The sequence below is a fragment of the Penicillium expansum genome, assembly GCF_000769745.1.
Source record: "Penicillium expansum strain MD-8 chromosome Unknown contig268, whole genome shotgun sequence".
NCBI classification, from domain to species: Eukaryota; Fungi; Ascomycota; class Eurotiomycetes; order Eurotiales; family Aspergillaceae; genus Penicillium; species Penicillium expansum.
In genome coordinates this window covers 966,142-982,554 of record NW_015971324.1, presented here as the reverse complement: position 1 = coordinate 982,554, position 16,413 = coordinate 966,142, and the positions used below count along the sequence as shown (strand labels likewise).

Sequence of the window (16,413 nt, the reverse complement as noted above, 5' to 3'; positions counted from 1 at the left end):
TCTTGAATTTTTTTTCTAAAACTTATCTCCCGACTCGATCATGTTATCTCCAGAGTAAATGTCAGAAGACGATATTCTATATTCGGAGGTGAACAGTTCGGAATCACGTTCCACGAGACGCTGTAAATGTCGGGGCTACTGCAAAGCCGTTGAAACGTCATAATAACTTCAGTGAACCAAAGACATGTGCGGCAACAAAAAAGAAGATCAAAATGAACTTCTAATGTTCACAATAATACGCCAACATGGTTCGGATAAGTGAGGCAATCAAAGATGATCACCGGAGACTCGAATCTTATTACAACATCATTATGAACTCCGAAGATGAAGATGAACGAACCAGATTTCAGAATCAGTTTACCTGGGAACTAGCACGACATGCCATCGCCGAGGAGCTAGTAGTGTTCCCTGCACTGGAAAAGGCTCGATCTGACGGCAAGGAGAAGATAGATGACGATCGGCGTGAGCATTCAGCGGTAAGTATTCAAATCTTTATCAGAGAGAGCGAAGCTGATATATCATAGCTCAGAGAAATGCTCTACGTGTTCCAAGATCTAAACTGTTCTGATCCTCGTTTCCTCCCTACAATTACGATGCTGATGGAAGGTCTTGCCAAGCATATGCGAGATGAAGAGTCAAACGACCTGGTCATACTGGAGGAAACCCTCACTTCTGATGAGAGCGAGAAGCTGGGTCAATCTCTTAGCCGTACTAAGATGTTCTTGCCCTCTCGCTCGCATCCATATGACCTGGAGAACCCACGCTTCGAGACTGTAGCCGACCTGCTCATGGCTCCCCTGGACTATCTCCAGGATTTGTTTCGAAAGTGGCCAGAGGAGGAAAGCATGCTAACCTCCCCAATGGAGTAGATGGAAAGAGAAAGAGAAATAGAAAGAGTTACGGCAACATAGAGATCCCATTTATTTTATCCTGCGAAGGAGCCAACTTGCGTCATGCAAATATGTGAACGTAATTGACTTCCTATCCTGGATAATGATTGTGTCCCTCCTAGTCATTTTCGCCTTGAGTGGTGTGGTGAGATTTGTGTTCAGCTCTAGATGGACTATTGTTAGCAATTGACTCAGCATTGTATACTAATATATCTCACCTTCCCACGCCAGCTAGACCACTCTGGTCTTTACTCTGGTCCGGAGCCTCATTAAGGTAATGTCGAGGTGTATCCCCACCAAGCTCATCATTGAGAAGGTCTAATGCATTACGCTTAGCCTTCTTAGATACTTTAGGATTGGCGAGAGCACTGGAAAGTATTAATAACGGCTATAAATGAAAATGACCCCACCCAAGCTCACGCTGTATAGCCACGCCTCGCGCTCAATTCGTCTTCGATAGATAAATCGACATCCTTAGCTTCCCCTAGGCTTGACATCACGCATTTAGGTACTTGAAGAAGTTTGAATTACCCCACAAAGATAAAATTAGTGTTCTAGATTTCGTAAAGATGTTGACGATTATTGAAACACACGAAGGCAAAGTAGTAGCGGCAGAGATACCCGGGCTTATAACGTCACATCACCATCACCATTGAGCAATACTTAAAGCACCGGAAATACTCCAAGCGCATAGTTTCAACTACCAATAATAGTTGCAAGCTATCTCAAGTTTATTATGGGTGTTGCTCCTAGATGGAAACCTCTCGAAAAAAATATTTATTGCCAACACAATTGTCATTGAGAAACATCTGTCTACTGTACAAAAGGAAAGCGTGGTCTAACAAAAAGCGCATGTTCATTAGATGTTGTTGTACCTGACTTGTCCTGTATATCCGGTATCTTGGTTCAACATTTCCAGATCCGGGTCTCCACGAGCTTTTTGATAGCCTGAGAGAATCTTGCTTGGATGGAAGAAGTTGAAAAGCAGACAGCAGATGAACATCAACGCCGCATCGAACACATATATGAATGCCTCTTTACTTTGAAGAAATCCACCGCTGCCCTGAACATATTCTGCCACTCTGTAGATTGATCGAACCAGGACCAAGACACTGGCAGTATAAAGGACCTTCATGTAGCGGGTCCAGGGGATTCGAGTGTCGCCCGCAGCATGCATAGGTGTAGCTAGCATGCGGCGATGAAAAACCACGGAAATGATGATAAAGAACCCAAAGAATAGGATCTGAACGAAAAGTCCGACAACAATCATGTTGTTTCCAAGTTTTACTTTCGACTGGTCCTTCGCGGTAGCAAGCATTCCACCTCCTTCAAGAAAGAAACAACATCAGTAACGATTCATGCTGCAGAGTAATCATGTAACGTACCTCCACTCTGGATGAAAAATGATAGCACATCACCCGTGACAAATATCTTCGTCAACCATGTCGGCCTGACTAGGGAACACGAGGCCCCGTTCAGCATACGAATGATCCGACCGAGAATCATGTATATGGAAGCCGCAAAGAATGCAGGTGCTAACAGGAGCATCAAGCTCTGTGCAATATATGGCTTGGTGGTGAAATCCGGGGCCTCCTCTGCGCTGGCATACCTCGCTAAGTAGCCCAATGCCTCAACTGAAAATAGTTCACAACGATTAGCATGGTTTTAAAAGAGGATTGAAAAGATATAGAAGGAGCACACACATAAGCCACCGATGACGAATGGTATGAAATACCAGGTTCTATTCCGACCTAATTGCCAGATGTGTATGGCGGTAGTGAGTCCAAATACTGCTGCAAAGGCGATAGCAGACCCGACAGATGGGTTGTAATGGTACAATTTGAACCCCTCGGCCATGATGTGCGAGCGTAACCCAAAAGATGGGTTGGAAATAAGATGGATGGCTTGTCTTGAAAGATAGTGGGATTCGATGAAGATAGACGACGTTGTTTGAATATAGAAAGGAGTGGAAAGTCGTAGGATTCGAGAAAGACGGGCAACGCTGTTTGAAAATGAAAAGGAGTGAAAAATCCGTCCGTTTAAATGATTGAGTAAAAAGGTCCAGCTCAGCTTATGAGAAGAAACTTGCTATTTAAACGTCTTTTTAACTTGGCAGATCATTTAATATTAGTATACACGCTGTGCTGATATTTCTCTGCCTTGCCCCACAATTAGGGAGCCCTTTTCGTTGATGTGAGTCGAGAAGAGCAAAACTAGTCCTTTTGGGTATAAGGATACGAATTATCCGAAAATAACGAAACAGGGTCAAGCTTGCTGTAGTTTCTTTTGCTCTGATCCACCCAAGCAGTTCGTAGTCTCTTGTCCAATCAAACGTGTTATAGATGTCCCGAAATGGCAAACATAACGAGTACGAGATATAACTAGCAGTTTTAGTTTGTGACTAGTGCAACGTTATTTGCCAAGATCTCTTTCTTTCATGATCTCAATGGATATGGTTTTTCTCCACGATGTTTCTAATAATAAATTGAGGAACGAAATACGAAAAAAGCAGCCTATCTGCCAGAGTATGCATATAATAAGGAACTCGGAATAGTATCAATCAATCGATCAAAGTTCAATTAACCTGTTGCAGTCTAACTAGTTGCGTATGACTATGCAGGCGCTTCTTCCAACTGAAGCAAGAACTCGAGTCCTAACGCCGAATCCAAGAGGAGTGTACAGATGGTGATAAAAAAGAGCGTGGAATCAGCCCATTCCTGTAACCCGTAAAACCGTAAACCCAAGCCCATACCCAAACCCATACATAAGAAATTATTAAATGATCGCTGTGGAGTGCACCCTCCGCCTTCCAACTCCCACTTCTCACTTCTCACTTCTCACTCTCCCTTCTCACTCTCCCTTCCCACTCTCCTCCCTGCCTCAGATCAAGCTCCTTAAGGAAGCGACACCACAGAGAGAGCTACTACAGCGATCAACTACTCACTACACCGGAAAGCGTATGGATGAGCGCATCAACACCAAAGTGGCAAACGTTGAATCCATACTCATCTAGATTGTGAGAGAAGCATGACGACAAGAATGTACAAACTGTCGACAAAAAGATGGCCCCGGGGCTAAGTGTATTCGCTTCCACGAGATAGATCGCATTGTCACAGCGTGCGGAAATTGCCAGTGGAACGGACGGAAGAGCCGTTGCGATTTTTACCAGTTACTCCGCGTCCCCGAAACTCCTCCCTAGAGTCACCGGCGTGGCCGCTCCTCTCAGTCTTCGATCACTTCGCTAGATATTTGTATCAACGTACACAACGAGGAGGCCATACCGGCCTAGCAGTTGCCGAAAGTCTAGAACAGGTCGTTCGGCAGATGCAGGCCGATATTGGCATTGGTGATGCTAAGAACGCCGCTATCTACGAAGCTATACGGGCTGATAACTTCGCTGATCTTATCGTCCCGGTTCGGGCATTCATCCCAACTACCACACCAGACCAGCACAGGGCGCAATTTGACCGAATTCTCGCAATGATCACAAACATCAAGGAACAATTCGCAAATATTCGACGTACCTAATTCGATAATGATGGGGGTCGTTTTTGTCTTTTCAATTTGTTTATTTTTTTCTGCTGGATAAGCAGCAGGCTGGCGCAGGTGATTACATCGCCTCCGTCGGAAGGGTGCTTTCTAAGGTTCCCTTCCAATGTGCATTCGAGACTTTTTTCTGATCCAACCACTTGTTTACATCACAGGTTATACATAGAAAAGTCGCTTACACAAAGTATGCTTTACCGCTTTCACTTCTATCTTAAAACACCAGCTAAAAAGACATTAAAAAAGACTAACCAAAAGGACACCTTAAAAGACACCTCAAAAGACCATCTAAAAAGACATAAGGTTGCAAACGCGGCCGATTGTTTTGTTTCTATTACATAGGGTGCTGGTTTGTATGACGTTTCCATACAGAAGATACCTATTCCCTACGTTGTACAATCTGCTATCCGGTGCCCAGCAACACGGGATAGGCGTTGATGGGCCAAGATCATTACGGTCTATAGTTATATTTTTGTCTCGAAGTATATACGAGCATGGCAAAACCTACGGAGTATCCAATATATATTCCCATGGATTAGGTTGTATGCCGCTGTGTTGTGGCAACATTCCTCGGGATCTGGAATGTGATGTCTTATGAATGTTTATGTTCTAATGTTGACATGACTTATCCAAATTAACTAGCACAAGGATCCATAGTCCGTATTCAGCTACAAAATAAATTGAACAAAGTACAGTCTAGACTGTCTGGACAGTCTAGACCTGAGCGCTAAAATGCCGAGAAGGGGCAAAGTGGATAGACCGGCAACTCGGATCATCACATTGTCCTAGCATTTTGATCTCACGTTAACTTGGAATGTGATCATGACGGTCGAAAGTTGAATGACGAGAGATCTTGAAGATGTGATTCTCTCTACGAAGTACTCGATATACTCTTCTTTTGTCCTATTTTTCTATTTTTCTTTCTTTCTGTGCAGATGCAAATATTCCCCTGTTTCACTGCGTGTTTTGGGTTACCCCTCCAGTGGACCCTAGGGGTTTCAGCTTGACACCACTCCCCTACGAACTAACTGTTAACCGCTGTGACAGCGACCAGTCGATCGTTTTTATCTTGCTCGGCTTATTGCTCTTAAGAATGGATCATCGTGACTGGACTGGACTCCTGGACTAAGACGCCACGGGGCTTTATGACTCCGGCGTTGCAGCCTATTACAGACATTCGCTCAACCCCAGTCAAAAGGTCACAGGCACTGGTGCATTTTCACTGGATAGAAAAATTGATCTCCAGTTTTTTAGCACAAAGCAATATGGGATGGTGCGGCTGGTGAAAGGTATTTGGGTCAAATACTTCCCACCTTCGATACGTTGGACACGCTCACATTCTTTTCTCCTTGTTGACAATCTGGGATTGTCAGTCTTTCTTTTAGTTGTTTTTCGCTCTTTTTTTATCAATTGCACACACACTCTTTTTTTCTTTTCATCTTTACTTTCTGGATTATCTCACAAGCATTTGGTCTTGTTATACGCCATCTAGACAAAATGGTTTCTTCAACACGTTCATTGAGCGCTGGATCGCTTATGCTCGCTTTGCTATGTTCTCCCGTGGCCGCCACAACTTACTCCCTGGTGGAGACTTGGCAGGGGAAGAACTTCCTGGATTATTTCAATTTCCATGTTGGCTCCGACCCGACAAATGGCTTTGTTAACTATCTCGACAAGGAGACCGCCGAAAGCACAGGCCTCGTTAAGCTCACCGATACTGGCAGTGTCTACCTGGGTGTCGATCATGCTACCAAGCTAAACCCCAACGGCAAGAAGGGCCGTGATTCGGTGCGTATCGGCAGCAAGAAATACTACGACCAGTCTCTGGTTATCGCCGATATCGCCCACATGCCTGGAGGTGTCTGCGGTACCTGGCCTGCCTTCTGGTCTGTCGGAAAGAATTGGCCCGCGGACGGTGAGATTGATATCATCGAAGGTGTCAACTTGCAGGATCACAACGAAATCGTCATGCACACAGCCGGCACTTGCAGTTTGACAGATACAGGTATGACCGGTTCGGTGAACGCTACAGGGTGCGGTGAGGATCTAGGCACCGTCGGTTGCAAGATTGAGGGCCAAGAGGGCAGCTATGGCACATCATTCAACAAACAGCAGGGTGGTGTGTATTCGCTGCAGTGGACCGACAAGTTCCTCAAGATTTGGTTCTTCCCCCGAAGCGCGATCCCGGCCTCGATTACTAGCGGCAAGCCCGATGTAACTGAATTTGGTACTCCGATGGCACTGGTTGAGGAGTCGTGCGACGTTGCCAACGCTTTCAAGTCCCAGTCGTTTATCTTTGATGTCACTTTCTGCGGAGACTGGGCAGGTGGTGTGTATGGTGGCTCAGGTTGCCCCATGACCGACAGCGATTCCTTCCAGAGCTGCCACAACTACGTCGCCAACAACCCCACTCAGTTCAAGGAAACTTACTGGGAAATCAACTCCGTTAAGATCTACCAAGCTGGTGTGAAGGGAATTGCCTCAGTCTCATCATCCGAGTCCAAGCCGACCACGACTGCCGCTGCTCCTGTGGTTTCCCAGACAACTGTTGAGACCCACGCTACTCAAACTGCTACCGTTGTGCACTCAGCTGCTTCCAAAGAAAGCCAAACCGCTGGAGCTGTTCAGGAACTGACGACTGCGTCTGTCTCTACTGTTGCAGCTACTGCCGAAAGCTCTGCCACCGGCAAGAAGACTCGGACAATCACCTCCATAGTCACTGCAACCGAGACCTACTGCCCCGAGGCCGAAAAGTCCTCCGCTATTGCCGCTCACTCTGTGGCAACAACGGTCCCCGTTCCAGCAGTGCAATCTGTTCAAACCCCTGCCCACGGCAAGGATCCGGAGGCACGGACATCTGCGCCTCCTGTGGCCCCTACCTCCGGCCTCGCATCCGTCCCAGCTGGTCACGGCTACACCAAGTCGAAGTCTGCACCTGTTCCCGCCTCTACGCCCGTTGCAGCTGAACACACCTCTGTCCCTGCTGAGACCTTTGGTGGTTCATGGGCGCACCCTTCTGTGCTTCCCTCGGCTGTTGTTTCCGACGTTCCTTACGAGGCCTCCAAAGCACTGAACTCTGCCACTACTGATGCCTCGCCGAAGCAGACAACATCGGCTACAACTAGCTTCTATGTTCCTACCGGCTCTGAATCTGGAGCCAGCCCTGTCTTTACCGGTGCCGCTGATCGACTGTCCATGAGCATCTCCGCTCTCTTCTTTGGAGTCATTGTTGCCTTTTTGGCTTAGATTTCAGTGATAGATTGGGTTTGAAACTGGTCTAAATTTGGCGGTGGATTTTATTTGGTTAATTGTACAGCGGGCCCTAGAGATGGCCGTAGACTGCTTGGTTTTGTTTGGATTCAGTCTGTATTCAGTCTGTGTTTTGCCTCCCACGGCGTCATCTTACCTTTTCTTGCTCACTACACACAAAAGGAAGAATAACTAGTTAATGAAGAATTATTTCCTCGAAATATTGATATATTCTCTCGTGTTCCATACATACAGCAACCCTTTATCCCGAAACTCCACACCTTTTCGCCCAAATTCAAACCTTTCACTCCCTAGACCATCGTCCACCTCGCCAACCAATCCTTAGCATAGCATCTCAGGATTCCATCCTCGATAATTCTCAATCGACCATCTCGCAAAGTCACACTACTCCTCTCTGCTTTCTCTGTAATAAACCTTTTTGGCCCAGTCGGCATTAAAGATGATTCTTTCCCATGCATCGTCTCGTAATGATGAATGAGCTTGACCGCCGGATTGACAAGTTCCTCCCCCCTTGTCTCACTCCGACGAAGTCTCAGCAACCACTCTTCAAAAGACACGACATCAAATCGGAACCCGCAATTCTTCAGCGTATGAAGCAAACATGACCAGGTGAACTCGCGAGAATTACACAAATTGAAAATCGAGTCATCAACATACTCCACCGCAGCCGAGCTGGACGCCTGACTATCCCCAGGCACACTCGGCGTAACACAGGTTCTGGCTAGTTCAAGAATAGTAGACGCAAGCTTATCCACCGGGAGCCAAGAACACGTCTGCGATAATTTAGGTAGTGCTCCAAGCGTCAGCGCCGACCGGATCATCAATGGCAGAGCCTCGGAGTCATTCCAAAGACCCTTCTTCGAGTGACCTGAGACCTGGCCAATTCGAAGAGAATAGGCATTTGCCCCACTGCGTCGCGCGTTACTCACAATCCGCTCCCCAATCAACTTGGACTGCCCGTAGCCCATAAAGGCGCAATCCAAGTCGACGGGTTCTTCGGGGATCTCGACTGAGTGAGATCCGAGCGCGGTGGAGACGGATGAGCAGAACATCATCACGGCAGGCTCGCGTCTCTGCACTGATAGGGAGAATTGGATTAGATTGTATAGTCCCTGGATGTGTGGCTCGAACTCGGTCAGGGGGATATTGAAGTTGACGGGCCATGCTGTGTGAATAATGAGCGAGACCGAGTCGATCATGTGTCTAGCTGTACTTTCATCTAGAGATAGACCAAAATTGGGTTGGTCGATGCGGCTGTTGAAGGCGATGATCTTTGTTTTCTGTTCGGGGGATATGAAAAGATCTTTGTCGGCTAAAGTGCGTAATATTGCCTTCAGTGGTGCTTCTCGTCGCGTGAGACAGTACACTGTAGAGATGGAGTCGTCATTTAGTAGGTCGTACAAGACATGGGCTCCGATTGACCCAGTGGCTCCTGTTAAAAGCTTGGATATGTTAGCTGTGGAACTGAACTCTGACGGCGAGATAGTCACTCACCACACTGTTTGGCCCTGAGAAAGCATGTGGTTGTGGTATGTGCCTCTCAAACGCGGAGTACTTCTCGATCAATTCAGTCATCACAGATACTTCACTCTCGACATCTTCCAATGGCTCCCCCTTTTGTAAAGAACAGATATGTCGAGCCAACTGTGATATACAACCCGCTTCGAATATGACATTCGGGCCAGGAGTCTGGCTAATGTCAAATTTGAAATGCCGAAGGATGAGACGTCGGAAGTGTATTGCCTTGAGACTATCAACGCCCTCAGAGAAGAAATTGGCATCGACACTAGAGACGGGTATCCCAAGTTCTTGGTCGGATATCTGAAGAAGAACGCGTTCTGTCTCCACAACATCAAGCTGAAGATTCCCACAGGTTTGTTGCTTCTCGGCGTAAAGACCTTCAATGAGTTCACTGTATTCTTGATAGACCTGTGCTCGGATCATAGACCCTTTGTCCGTTCGAGCAAATTTAGCGTCATATGGCAATATAGCAACTAGATTGCGGGAGATTTGAGAGAAAGACTCTGCCTGAGAATTGGCTTCTTGGATTGTGGGCCAGATTAAATTGAGATATTTGTCGTCTGAGAGACGGTTGACTTCAGGTTCATCCGCTCGCAAGACCAATAGTCCTGGAGCAGCTTTTCCTACTCCGAGGACAACCGCATCATGAATAAAAGGGTGTTGTTTGATGTGACCTTCAATCGGGAGTGGGAGAACCTTTTCACCATTTACTAGATTGATTCGATCATCCAATCGTGAGATGTATTTCCATCTTCCCGCTATTGTAGGATGAGGGATGAACACGTCTTTCGAATGGAAGGATCCTGGCGGCTCGTTTGAATTCGAGGTCGTTAATGCTGGATGACCAGCAAGATAAACACACTCGAAGAGCGATTCTGGCTCGGAAATGGGCTTCATCCAGACATATGATCGGATATTGTCAAAGAATTTCAGATAGTTCCAATAAGGGTCACCTTTTGGTCGTGAGATTGATTCTGCAACAAGGCCAGCCTCGGTGCTGGAATTTGTTAGTCTTTGCTAGGCTAAAGATATTTGAAGAATGATACTTACAGGCCAAATGAGCCTCCAAAGTGTACACCTTCACTTACTAGGCGATCGCCCAGTTCGTCTGGACAAGGTGCACCCCCATAAGTGACCAACTTGCATTGTCTTAGCGCCGTGATACCGCGGGGATCATCGATCAAAATTTGGAGCATATATGGAACCGCTGCCACTGACTCTGGTCTGGCTTCTTCGAGGGCTGTAGCGACAAATTCTGCAGTCAAAGGCAGCGCAGCATTCCACATATAGGCTGTCTTTCTCATCCACATTGCCTGCAATGCGGTGGACAGCCCATGGAGGTGATACCATGGCAAGGTGTTGAAGGAAGTGAACCCAGGGCCTCTCAGTGGGTGAGTCATGATAGCTTTGTGTGTGAGGAAGAGCGGTTTCGGAGTGCCCGTTGATCCGGAGGAATGGAGAATCAATGCGACCATTTCGGGGTTCCGATTGCGATGCAGAGCAGGCGATGGTGATTCTAGTTTGTTGTATAAGGAGCATGAGAGCATTGGTCGGCAGGTTACTAGTCTCCGGCGAAGAATCTCGCCCAGTGTTGACCGGATATTGGGAGATTGACCATATATGATTGACTCGCAGTTGACTGTTTCCAGCAATGACACGCAGGCTTCACCCGAGAGTCTCGGGGAGAGCATCATGACAGTATAGCCTAGTCGACTTAGGGCAAAAAACGTGATGACCATGTTCAGGTCCGACAAAGTAAGAAGGGCCATGATGGATGGACTTTGCGTTGCCTAACCATTGATTTCGTTAGATAGTTGATACTATGTGGTATAATTCATGACAAACCTGTTTGAACCCATCATCCATAAGCCTGATGACAGCTTGGTTTATCATAGCGTCCAAGTGTTTTCCTGTGTAGTATTCGTAGGAAGCTGCATCGTTGTCGAAACGGGGATAGGCAAGAATAGGGTATTGAACGACATCAGCGGCTCGTAAGCGAATCAAGTCGTCAAGTACTTGAAGCGATCCAAACTCCTGCACCAATGGGTTGATGGTGCTGGAGGGACTAGCCTGTGCTGCCTGGATTCCACGTTGGATGCCCATTATGAGTACAGAAGTATTCTAGAATGAGAGGAAAGGTGTCACAACAGCTTGGTGATTCCAGTGCAATATTGAGGATCATGCCGTATTTAAGGGACTGTAGCACGTTTAGACCGCTTCCCAAACCCATATTCCCAGATTAGGCTATACTGACTGCATTCGGGATGCCCGGTAAAAGAGAGTCCTTCTGCATCGGGAGAGATATACATATCACACGGGATCAGCCCAGTAGCAAACAGAAAGGATCAGCTCCCATGCTGTGATAGTTATGCATATGCCAACACAAGTCATCAAGGCGCATATTGAATAGTTGGGATTTGAGGAAATATTATCTCGGGAACAGTCATATGCACACACTCCATGTACCACAGCATAATTTCAATGCACAAGGACTGACTCGCCGAGCGATTCGTTTGTGTCACTAGCAAACACTCAGCTTGAAACCAGAGATTCCATTCGCCGAGATCCAACGGTGGCGTTCTGTTAACGTCGAGATTGGTCTACTCCATCTATTGTGGCTCAGGCTACTAACTAGCTACCTCGCTAGTGGCCAAATTCCAACTTTGGGGAATAATCCCCCTGTCTAGAACCAAATGCATGCATTCTGCATTCTCCATCATCGGAGTGCAATTTCTATCGCGACCAGCGGCATTCGTTACACTGCAGAGCTGCCCGAGACACATCCGCCTCAGTTGGGATGAAAACCCCGTTGGAAAGATCAAAAGGATCTCTACCTGTCACCGGATGGATCAGGAACTTTTCCGATCGAGTTTAAAGGAAATGATTAGTTGTAACATCATATCAATGCATATTGCTAGCTCTAGATCCTGCGTTGTGACTCTGAAACCACTCATGAAAATAAGTGTAACTGAGCACGGCGGTAAACATCAACCTTCAGTCTGGAACAGCTTGGATGTCATAAATAAAGGCTACACAAAGCGCTGTGTTCAGATATTCCCCGATGAAGTGTCGGCTCTGTGTTTCATTGGCCATTAAATATCTTCCAACGTTGTTGAACTACTTCATCGTAACATACAACCAGGCTTACTATTCTACCGGTGCTAAATTGGACCAAGACCATTCCAGACAGTAAAGGAGAGAAGGGCCAGGCTCAGCGATGTCTCACTTGAAAGCGTATGTTGTAGATGTCCATTTCCACCCCTAGCTAAGGGGATGACAGGGGACTGACGCAATGAGGAGCCACTATCTTGAAAGAAGTCACTTAGATAATATTCCAAATCATTGAGGCTCATGTCAAACATTATTGTATTTTCCAGCAACCTTTGAAGTCATCTCCAGGGCTGGTATGGGGACTCCACTCCAATAATTGGATCGGGAGCGGGCCGGGAGAAGCATCCGAAAAGCCAGGAATGCCCTGTGGAGCTCTAATCTCGATTTGGTTATAGGTGTATAAGCGTCCTCGGGAACCATTCCTGGAGTCTTCTCAAGAATGCTGACCCGTTCGATCGGTCTACGCTGATCATTCCAACTTTATTTTTATATTCTTGTCTCAGAATACAGGCATAGGCATTCATGCTGGGGAAGACCCTGTGGCGTTCCGTTAGAAGGAGATGTACCCGATAGTCCGGTTCAGTATAGCAATCCTCATATATCTGTAAGCAGTTAGTGGCTTCTTCATTTAGATTGAAAATCCCTGGGATCTAAAACACTTGGATCATAGGGAGCTCAGGATGGTATGTGTGTAGGCATTGAGCATGACTGCAATTTATCGACATTAAGAACCGGGCTACAATTCTGGACAGGGATTTCTAAAAGGAGATTGCAAGACACTGGCCTATTTTATTATCAAGACTATCATTCCTGTGTATTGGTTGAATACACTCTGACTTCCTTTCATGGACCTAAAAATGTAGAATAGCACCGACTGAAACAAAATGCGCTGATCATCAAGGGACCCAATACCTAGATGGATCCCTTCTCCGACTTCTCTTCCAACAATTCCAAAACCCGCAGCCAGGACCGACCAGCACGGGCAGCATGCTCCATCGGTACGGCCGGATTATCTTCCCCTGTGGATCTCGAGAAGACCTCCATACTGACCCACCCGGTATAACCCAAACCGTTGATGCAGGCATCCGTCACCTCGCGAATCGGAAGGTATCCGCCCCGATTCTCTTCATACGGAAACAGACGCGCATTCCGCGACCAGGCTAACAGAGTTGGTAGGCCTGGTGCTTGAAGAAAGGGCGTTTGTGGGTCGACCCGCTCGCCGTCGGCAAGTTGAACCATCAGCACTCGGTCCGGATCAATCTCCCGTACAAGCCGATCCATCGACTCCCGCAGATCTCGGTCTGCGCTTGGGCCAAGTCGTCCTGTTGCGGCGGTGGGATCGGCCCACACTCGCGCTGCTATGTTGAATGTATCAAGACAGATGCCGAGATTGGGTCGATTGGCTCGCTTGATTATGTCCCATGAGTCTTCCCAGGTGTTGATGTACGTTCCCCATGCCAGGGCTTCGTATGCGATGCGCACGGGGAATGCTACATCTGCGGCCTCGGCCAGGTCAGCTGCGAGACGCTCGCGGTCGGAGGTGATCTCCGAGGCGTCAAGGAAAGATGATGGGATCAGGATGAATAGTGATTCACCAAGAATCTTGCATAATTGCACCCAGTGCTTGAGTTCGTCGATGCGTTCTGCATGTCGTTCTGGATCAATGAGACCTTCGTAGTGTCGGAAAGGTTGGAGAGCGACAACCTGCAGATCACGCTCAGCAGATAGATCTCGGATAGCGCGCGCTGCGTCGATCTCGTAGTCTCGATCAGTGCGGGGTTCACTGTCAGTTGCATGAGCACGAAGGGTCTTGGCGAGCTGCGCTATATCATCATGAAAAAGTTCGAGTCCTCGTTGTCCATTGAGGGCGACAGCATCAAGTTTGGCGATGATGGTGTGTAAATTCGCAGCTCCCAAACTAACTGTTGCAATAGCTGGCTTCCATGGCGAGTCAACTTCGGACTTGAGGGCATTTGGAAGAGAATGCATCGTTAAAATGGGGTTGGAGATCGACCTGGAACTAGCAGCAACTAGTGATCTCTATCACACTCTTTATAGCATGAATCACAATCTCACATTAACATGAGATTTCTGCTTCCGTGTTGATCCTGTATTTCGGTGGTTTCCTTTTTAAGGAAAAAGTAAATTCCAATGTGGGTGTGAGCACAGAAAGTCCACCACTCACAGATGGTCCGGATTCAAATCGTACACCGTAGGGCAGGTATGTACGCACTTGATCATCTCAATCGGGTTAACTTCTCTCTCAAATGCGGAATATTCACACGACGGGCCGAGAATGATTGAATAGTGGGGTATCTAGAGACGATATGCCCCGGGTTTCAGCTGTTTTCGGGGTCAGCTTACCTAGATTGCATTCGTATGTTGTAGGAATGGATTGAACGCCGATGACCTTGTCCGATGTCACTGTCACCGAGGGGGGCACCGGGGACTATAAGATGCAATCGAGATCCAGTCAAATAGTTCCCTCATCCTAGCTTGTGCTACTCGAAGCAGACAATTCCACACTAAGTATCGGTGTTTCTTTTTCTTGAACAGTAACAATGACAATCACTACACCCTTCCATTGTTTGGTCAATCGTCTCGGCCAAATGGCCTCGAAAGAAGCCTCGGATCCATCTCCACAAGCCCACTTTGAGCTATTGCGAATGATCGACCAGCTCAGATCTGCAGTGGAAACGCCGACGGAAACTGTGCTGCGTCTGATTTACCAGGTAAATTGTTCCACGGACCCAAATCGAGTTTGTATTCTGACTAGATTCAAGCCTCCTCAAAATGCCGCATTGCGCGTTGTCATTGATTTGGGCATTTTCGCCATGCTTGTGGAGAAGCAACACAGAGGAGCGGGATTGTCAGCCGCTCAGCTGGCAGAGTACACGGGCGCCGAGAAAGATCTAATTGGTACCTTTTCCTGCAGCAACAATAGTTTGTCACACATTGTGGATCGTCTAACAGTGTGAACTAGTCCGTCTGATGCGCGTTATGGCTTCTCTTGGGCTGTGTATCACACCGAACCCCGAGGTTTATGTTGCCAATGACAAGACAGTGGCACTGACTCAGCCGATCGGGAGAGATGGAATCCCATGCATGTATGTTGGTGATGGTGGCTTGGACCCTTGCATTTTTTCCTGCCATTACTCACTGAACCTCGTTTAGATATGATCTTACCTTTCCAACCTTGAGCAAGCTTCCAGAGTACCTGCGCTCGCATGGCTATGCTAATCCCCAGGATTATACTCAGTCGCCTATGAAATGGGCTGTTGGACAGAGTCAGTTTGAGTGGCTTTCGAGTCATGCGAAGCAGCAGGAGCTCTTCAACTCGTACATGGCTAGCCGTCGCGATGGCAAGCCGATGTGGTACGATATATACCCGGCCGAGCGACTGTTTGGTCATGCCGTGCCATACAAAGATACAGTCTTTCTGGTAGACATTGGTGGCAACCAGGGGCACGATTTGGGTAAATTCCGCTGCGAATATGGTCATCTGCCTGGAAGAATGGTGCTTCAAGACTTACCAAACGTGATTGAGGGCGTTGATGGAGAGAGTGCTGGACTGGAAGTGATGGGATACAATTTTATGGATGCTCAACCCGTCAAAGGTGCCCGTGCGTACTACTTCCGTTCCATCTTCCATGACTGGGATGACCAAATCAGTCGGAGGATCCTCCGGAACACGGTGCAAGCGATGGCGCCGGACTATTCTCGAATTCTCATTGTGGACTTCGTCCTGCCAGATACCGATACGCCCCTGATGCAGGCTTCATTGGATATTCAGATGATGAGTATAGGAGCTGGTATCGAACGGTCGGAGCGACAGTGGAGGGACCTCCTGCATAGTGCCGGGCTGGAGATCACGGGGATTTGGAACCAGAGTCCGGCGATGGAGTCGGTGATTGAAGCAGTTCCAATGTTGAAATAGAACAGATAGCGAAATTTGAGCAGGTTGGGTATTTGAATTTCAAAAAGATGGAAGACGAATTATGTAGATGATTTGAGCAGAGAAAAGAAAGAGAGAAGAAGATGGATTACATGGAGAAGTCTATTTATTTTAGAAGGA

General features: G+C 47.3%; 8 protein-coding genes across 8 annotated transcripts; 5 read left to right on the top strand and 3 right to left on the bottom strand.

Annotated features, from left to right (window-relative positions):
* Positions 1-245: 245 nt before the first annotated feature.
* Positions 246-869, top strand: PEX2_080650 (uncharacterized protein; the record flags this gene model as incomplete). Its single annotated transcript, XM_016745335.1, has 2 exons — positions 246-476; positions 525-869. The coding sequence occupies 2 exons, from the start codon at positions 246-248 to the stop codon at positions 867-869; spliced, it is 576 nt and encodes a 191-aa protein (XP_016598253.1).
* Positions 870-1,008: 139 nt separating this feature from the next.
* On the bottom strand, positions 1,009-2,747 carry PEX2_080640 (RTA1 domain-containing protein; the record flags this gene model as incomplete). Its single annotated transcript, XM_016745334.1, has 6 exons — positions 1,009-1,054; positions 1,109-1,258; positions 1,311-1,379; positions 1,766-2,216; positions 2,276-2,524; positions 2,594-2,747. 6 exons carry the CDS (start codon positions 2,745-2,747, stop codon positions 1,009-1,011), a joined length of 1,119 nt encoding a protein of 372 aa, XP_016598252.1.
* Positions 2,748-3,669: 922 nt separating this feature from the next.
* On the top strand, positions 3,670-3,903 carry PEX2_080630 (uncharacterized protein; the record flags this gene model as incomplete). Its single annotated transcript, XM_016745333.1, has 1 exon — positions 3,670-3,903. One exon carries the CDS (start codon positions 3,670-3,672, stop codon positions 3,901-3,903), a length of 234 nt encoding a protein of 77 aa, XP_016598251.1.
* Positions 3,904-4,214: 311 nt separating this feature from the next.
* On the top strand, positions 4,215-4,418 carry PEX2_080620 (uncharacterized protein; the record flags this gene model as incomplete). Its single annotated transcript, XM_016745332.1, has 1 exon — positions 4,215-4,418. One exon carries the CDS (start codon positions 4,215-4,217, stop codon positions 4,416-4,418), a length of 204 nt encoding a protein of 67 aa, XP_016598250.1.
* A 1,515-nt stretch (positions 4,419-5,933) lies between these two features.
* On the top strand, positions 5,934-7,682 carry eng2 (putative GPI anchored endo-1,3(4)-beta-glucanase; the record flags this gene model as incomplete). Its single annotated transcript, XM_016745331.1, has 1 exon — positions 5,934-7,682. One exon carries the CDS (start codon positions 5,934-5,936, stop codon positions 7,680-7,682), a length of 1,749 nt encoding a protein of 582 aa, XP_016598249.1.
* Positions 7,683-7,996: 314 nt separating this feature from the next.
* On the bottom strand, positions 7,997-11,330 carry PEX2_080600 (AMP-dependent synthetase/ligase; the record flags this gene model as incomplete). Its single annotated transcript, XM_016745330.1, has 4 exons — positions 7,997-9,148; positions 9,201-10,224; positions 10,278-11,017; positions 11,073-11,330. The coding sequence occupies 4 exons, from the start codon at positions 11,328-11,330 to the stop codon at positions 7,997-7,999; spliced, it is 3,174 nt and encodes a 1,057-aa protein (XP_016598248.1).
* Positions 11,331-13,250: 1,920 nt separating this feature from the next.
* Positions 13,251-14,327, bottom strand: PEX2_080590 (sugar phosphate isomerase/epimerase family protein; the record flags this gene model as incomplete). Its single annotated transcript, XM_016745329.1, has 1 exon — positions 13,251-14,327. The coding sequence occupies one exon, from the start codon at positions 14,325-14,327 to the stop codon at positions 13,251-13,253; it is 1,077 nt and encodes a 358-aa protein (XP_016598247.1).
* A 620-nt stretch (positions 14,328-14,947) lies between these two features.
* On the top strand, positions 14,948-16,275 carry PEX2_080580 (Winged helix-turn-helix transcription repressor DNA-binding; the record flags this gene model as incomplete). The annotated part of the gene is made up of 4 exons (XM_016745328.1): positions 14,948-15,070; positions 15,122-15,257; positions 15,322-15,445; positions 15,513-16,275. The coding sequence occupies 4 exons, from the start codon at positions 14,948-14,950 to the stop codon at positions 16,273-16,275; spliced, it is 1,146 nt and encodes a 381-aa protein (XP_016598246.1).
* Between the last annotated feature and the right edge of the window lie 138 nt (positions 16,276-16,413).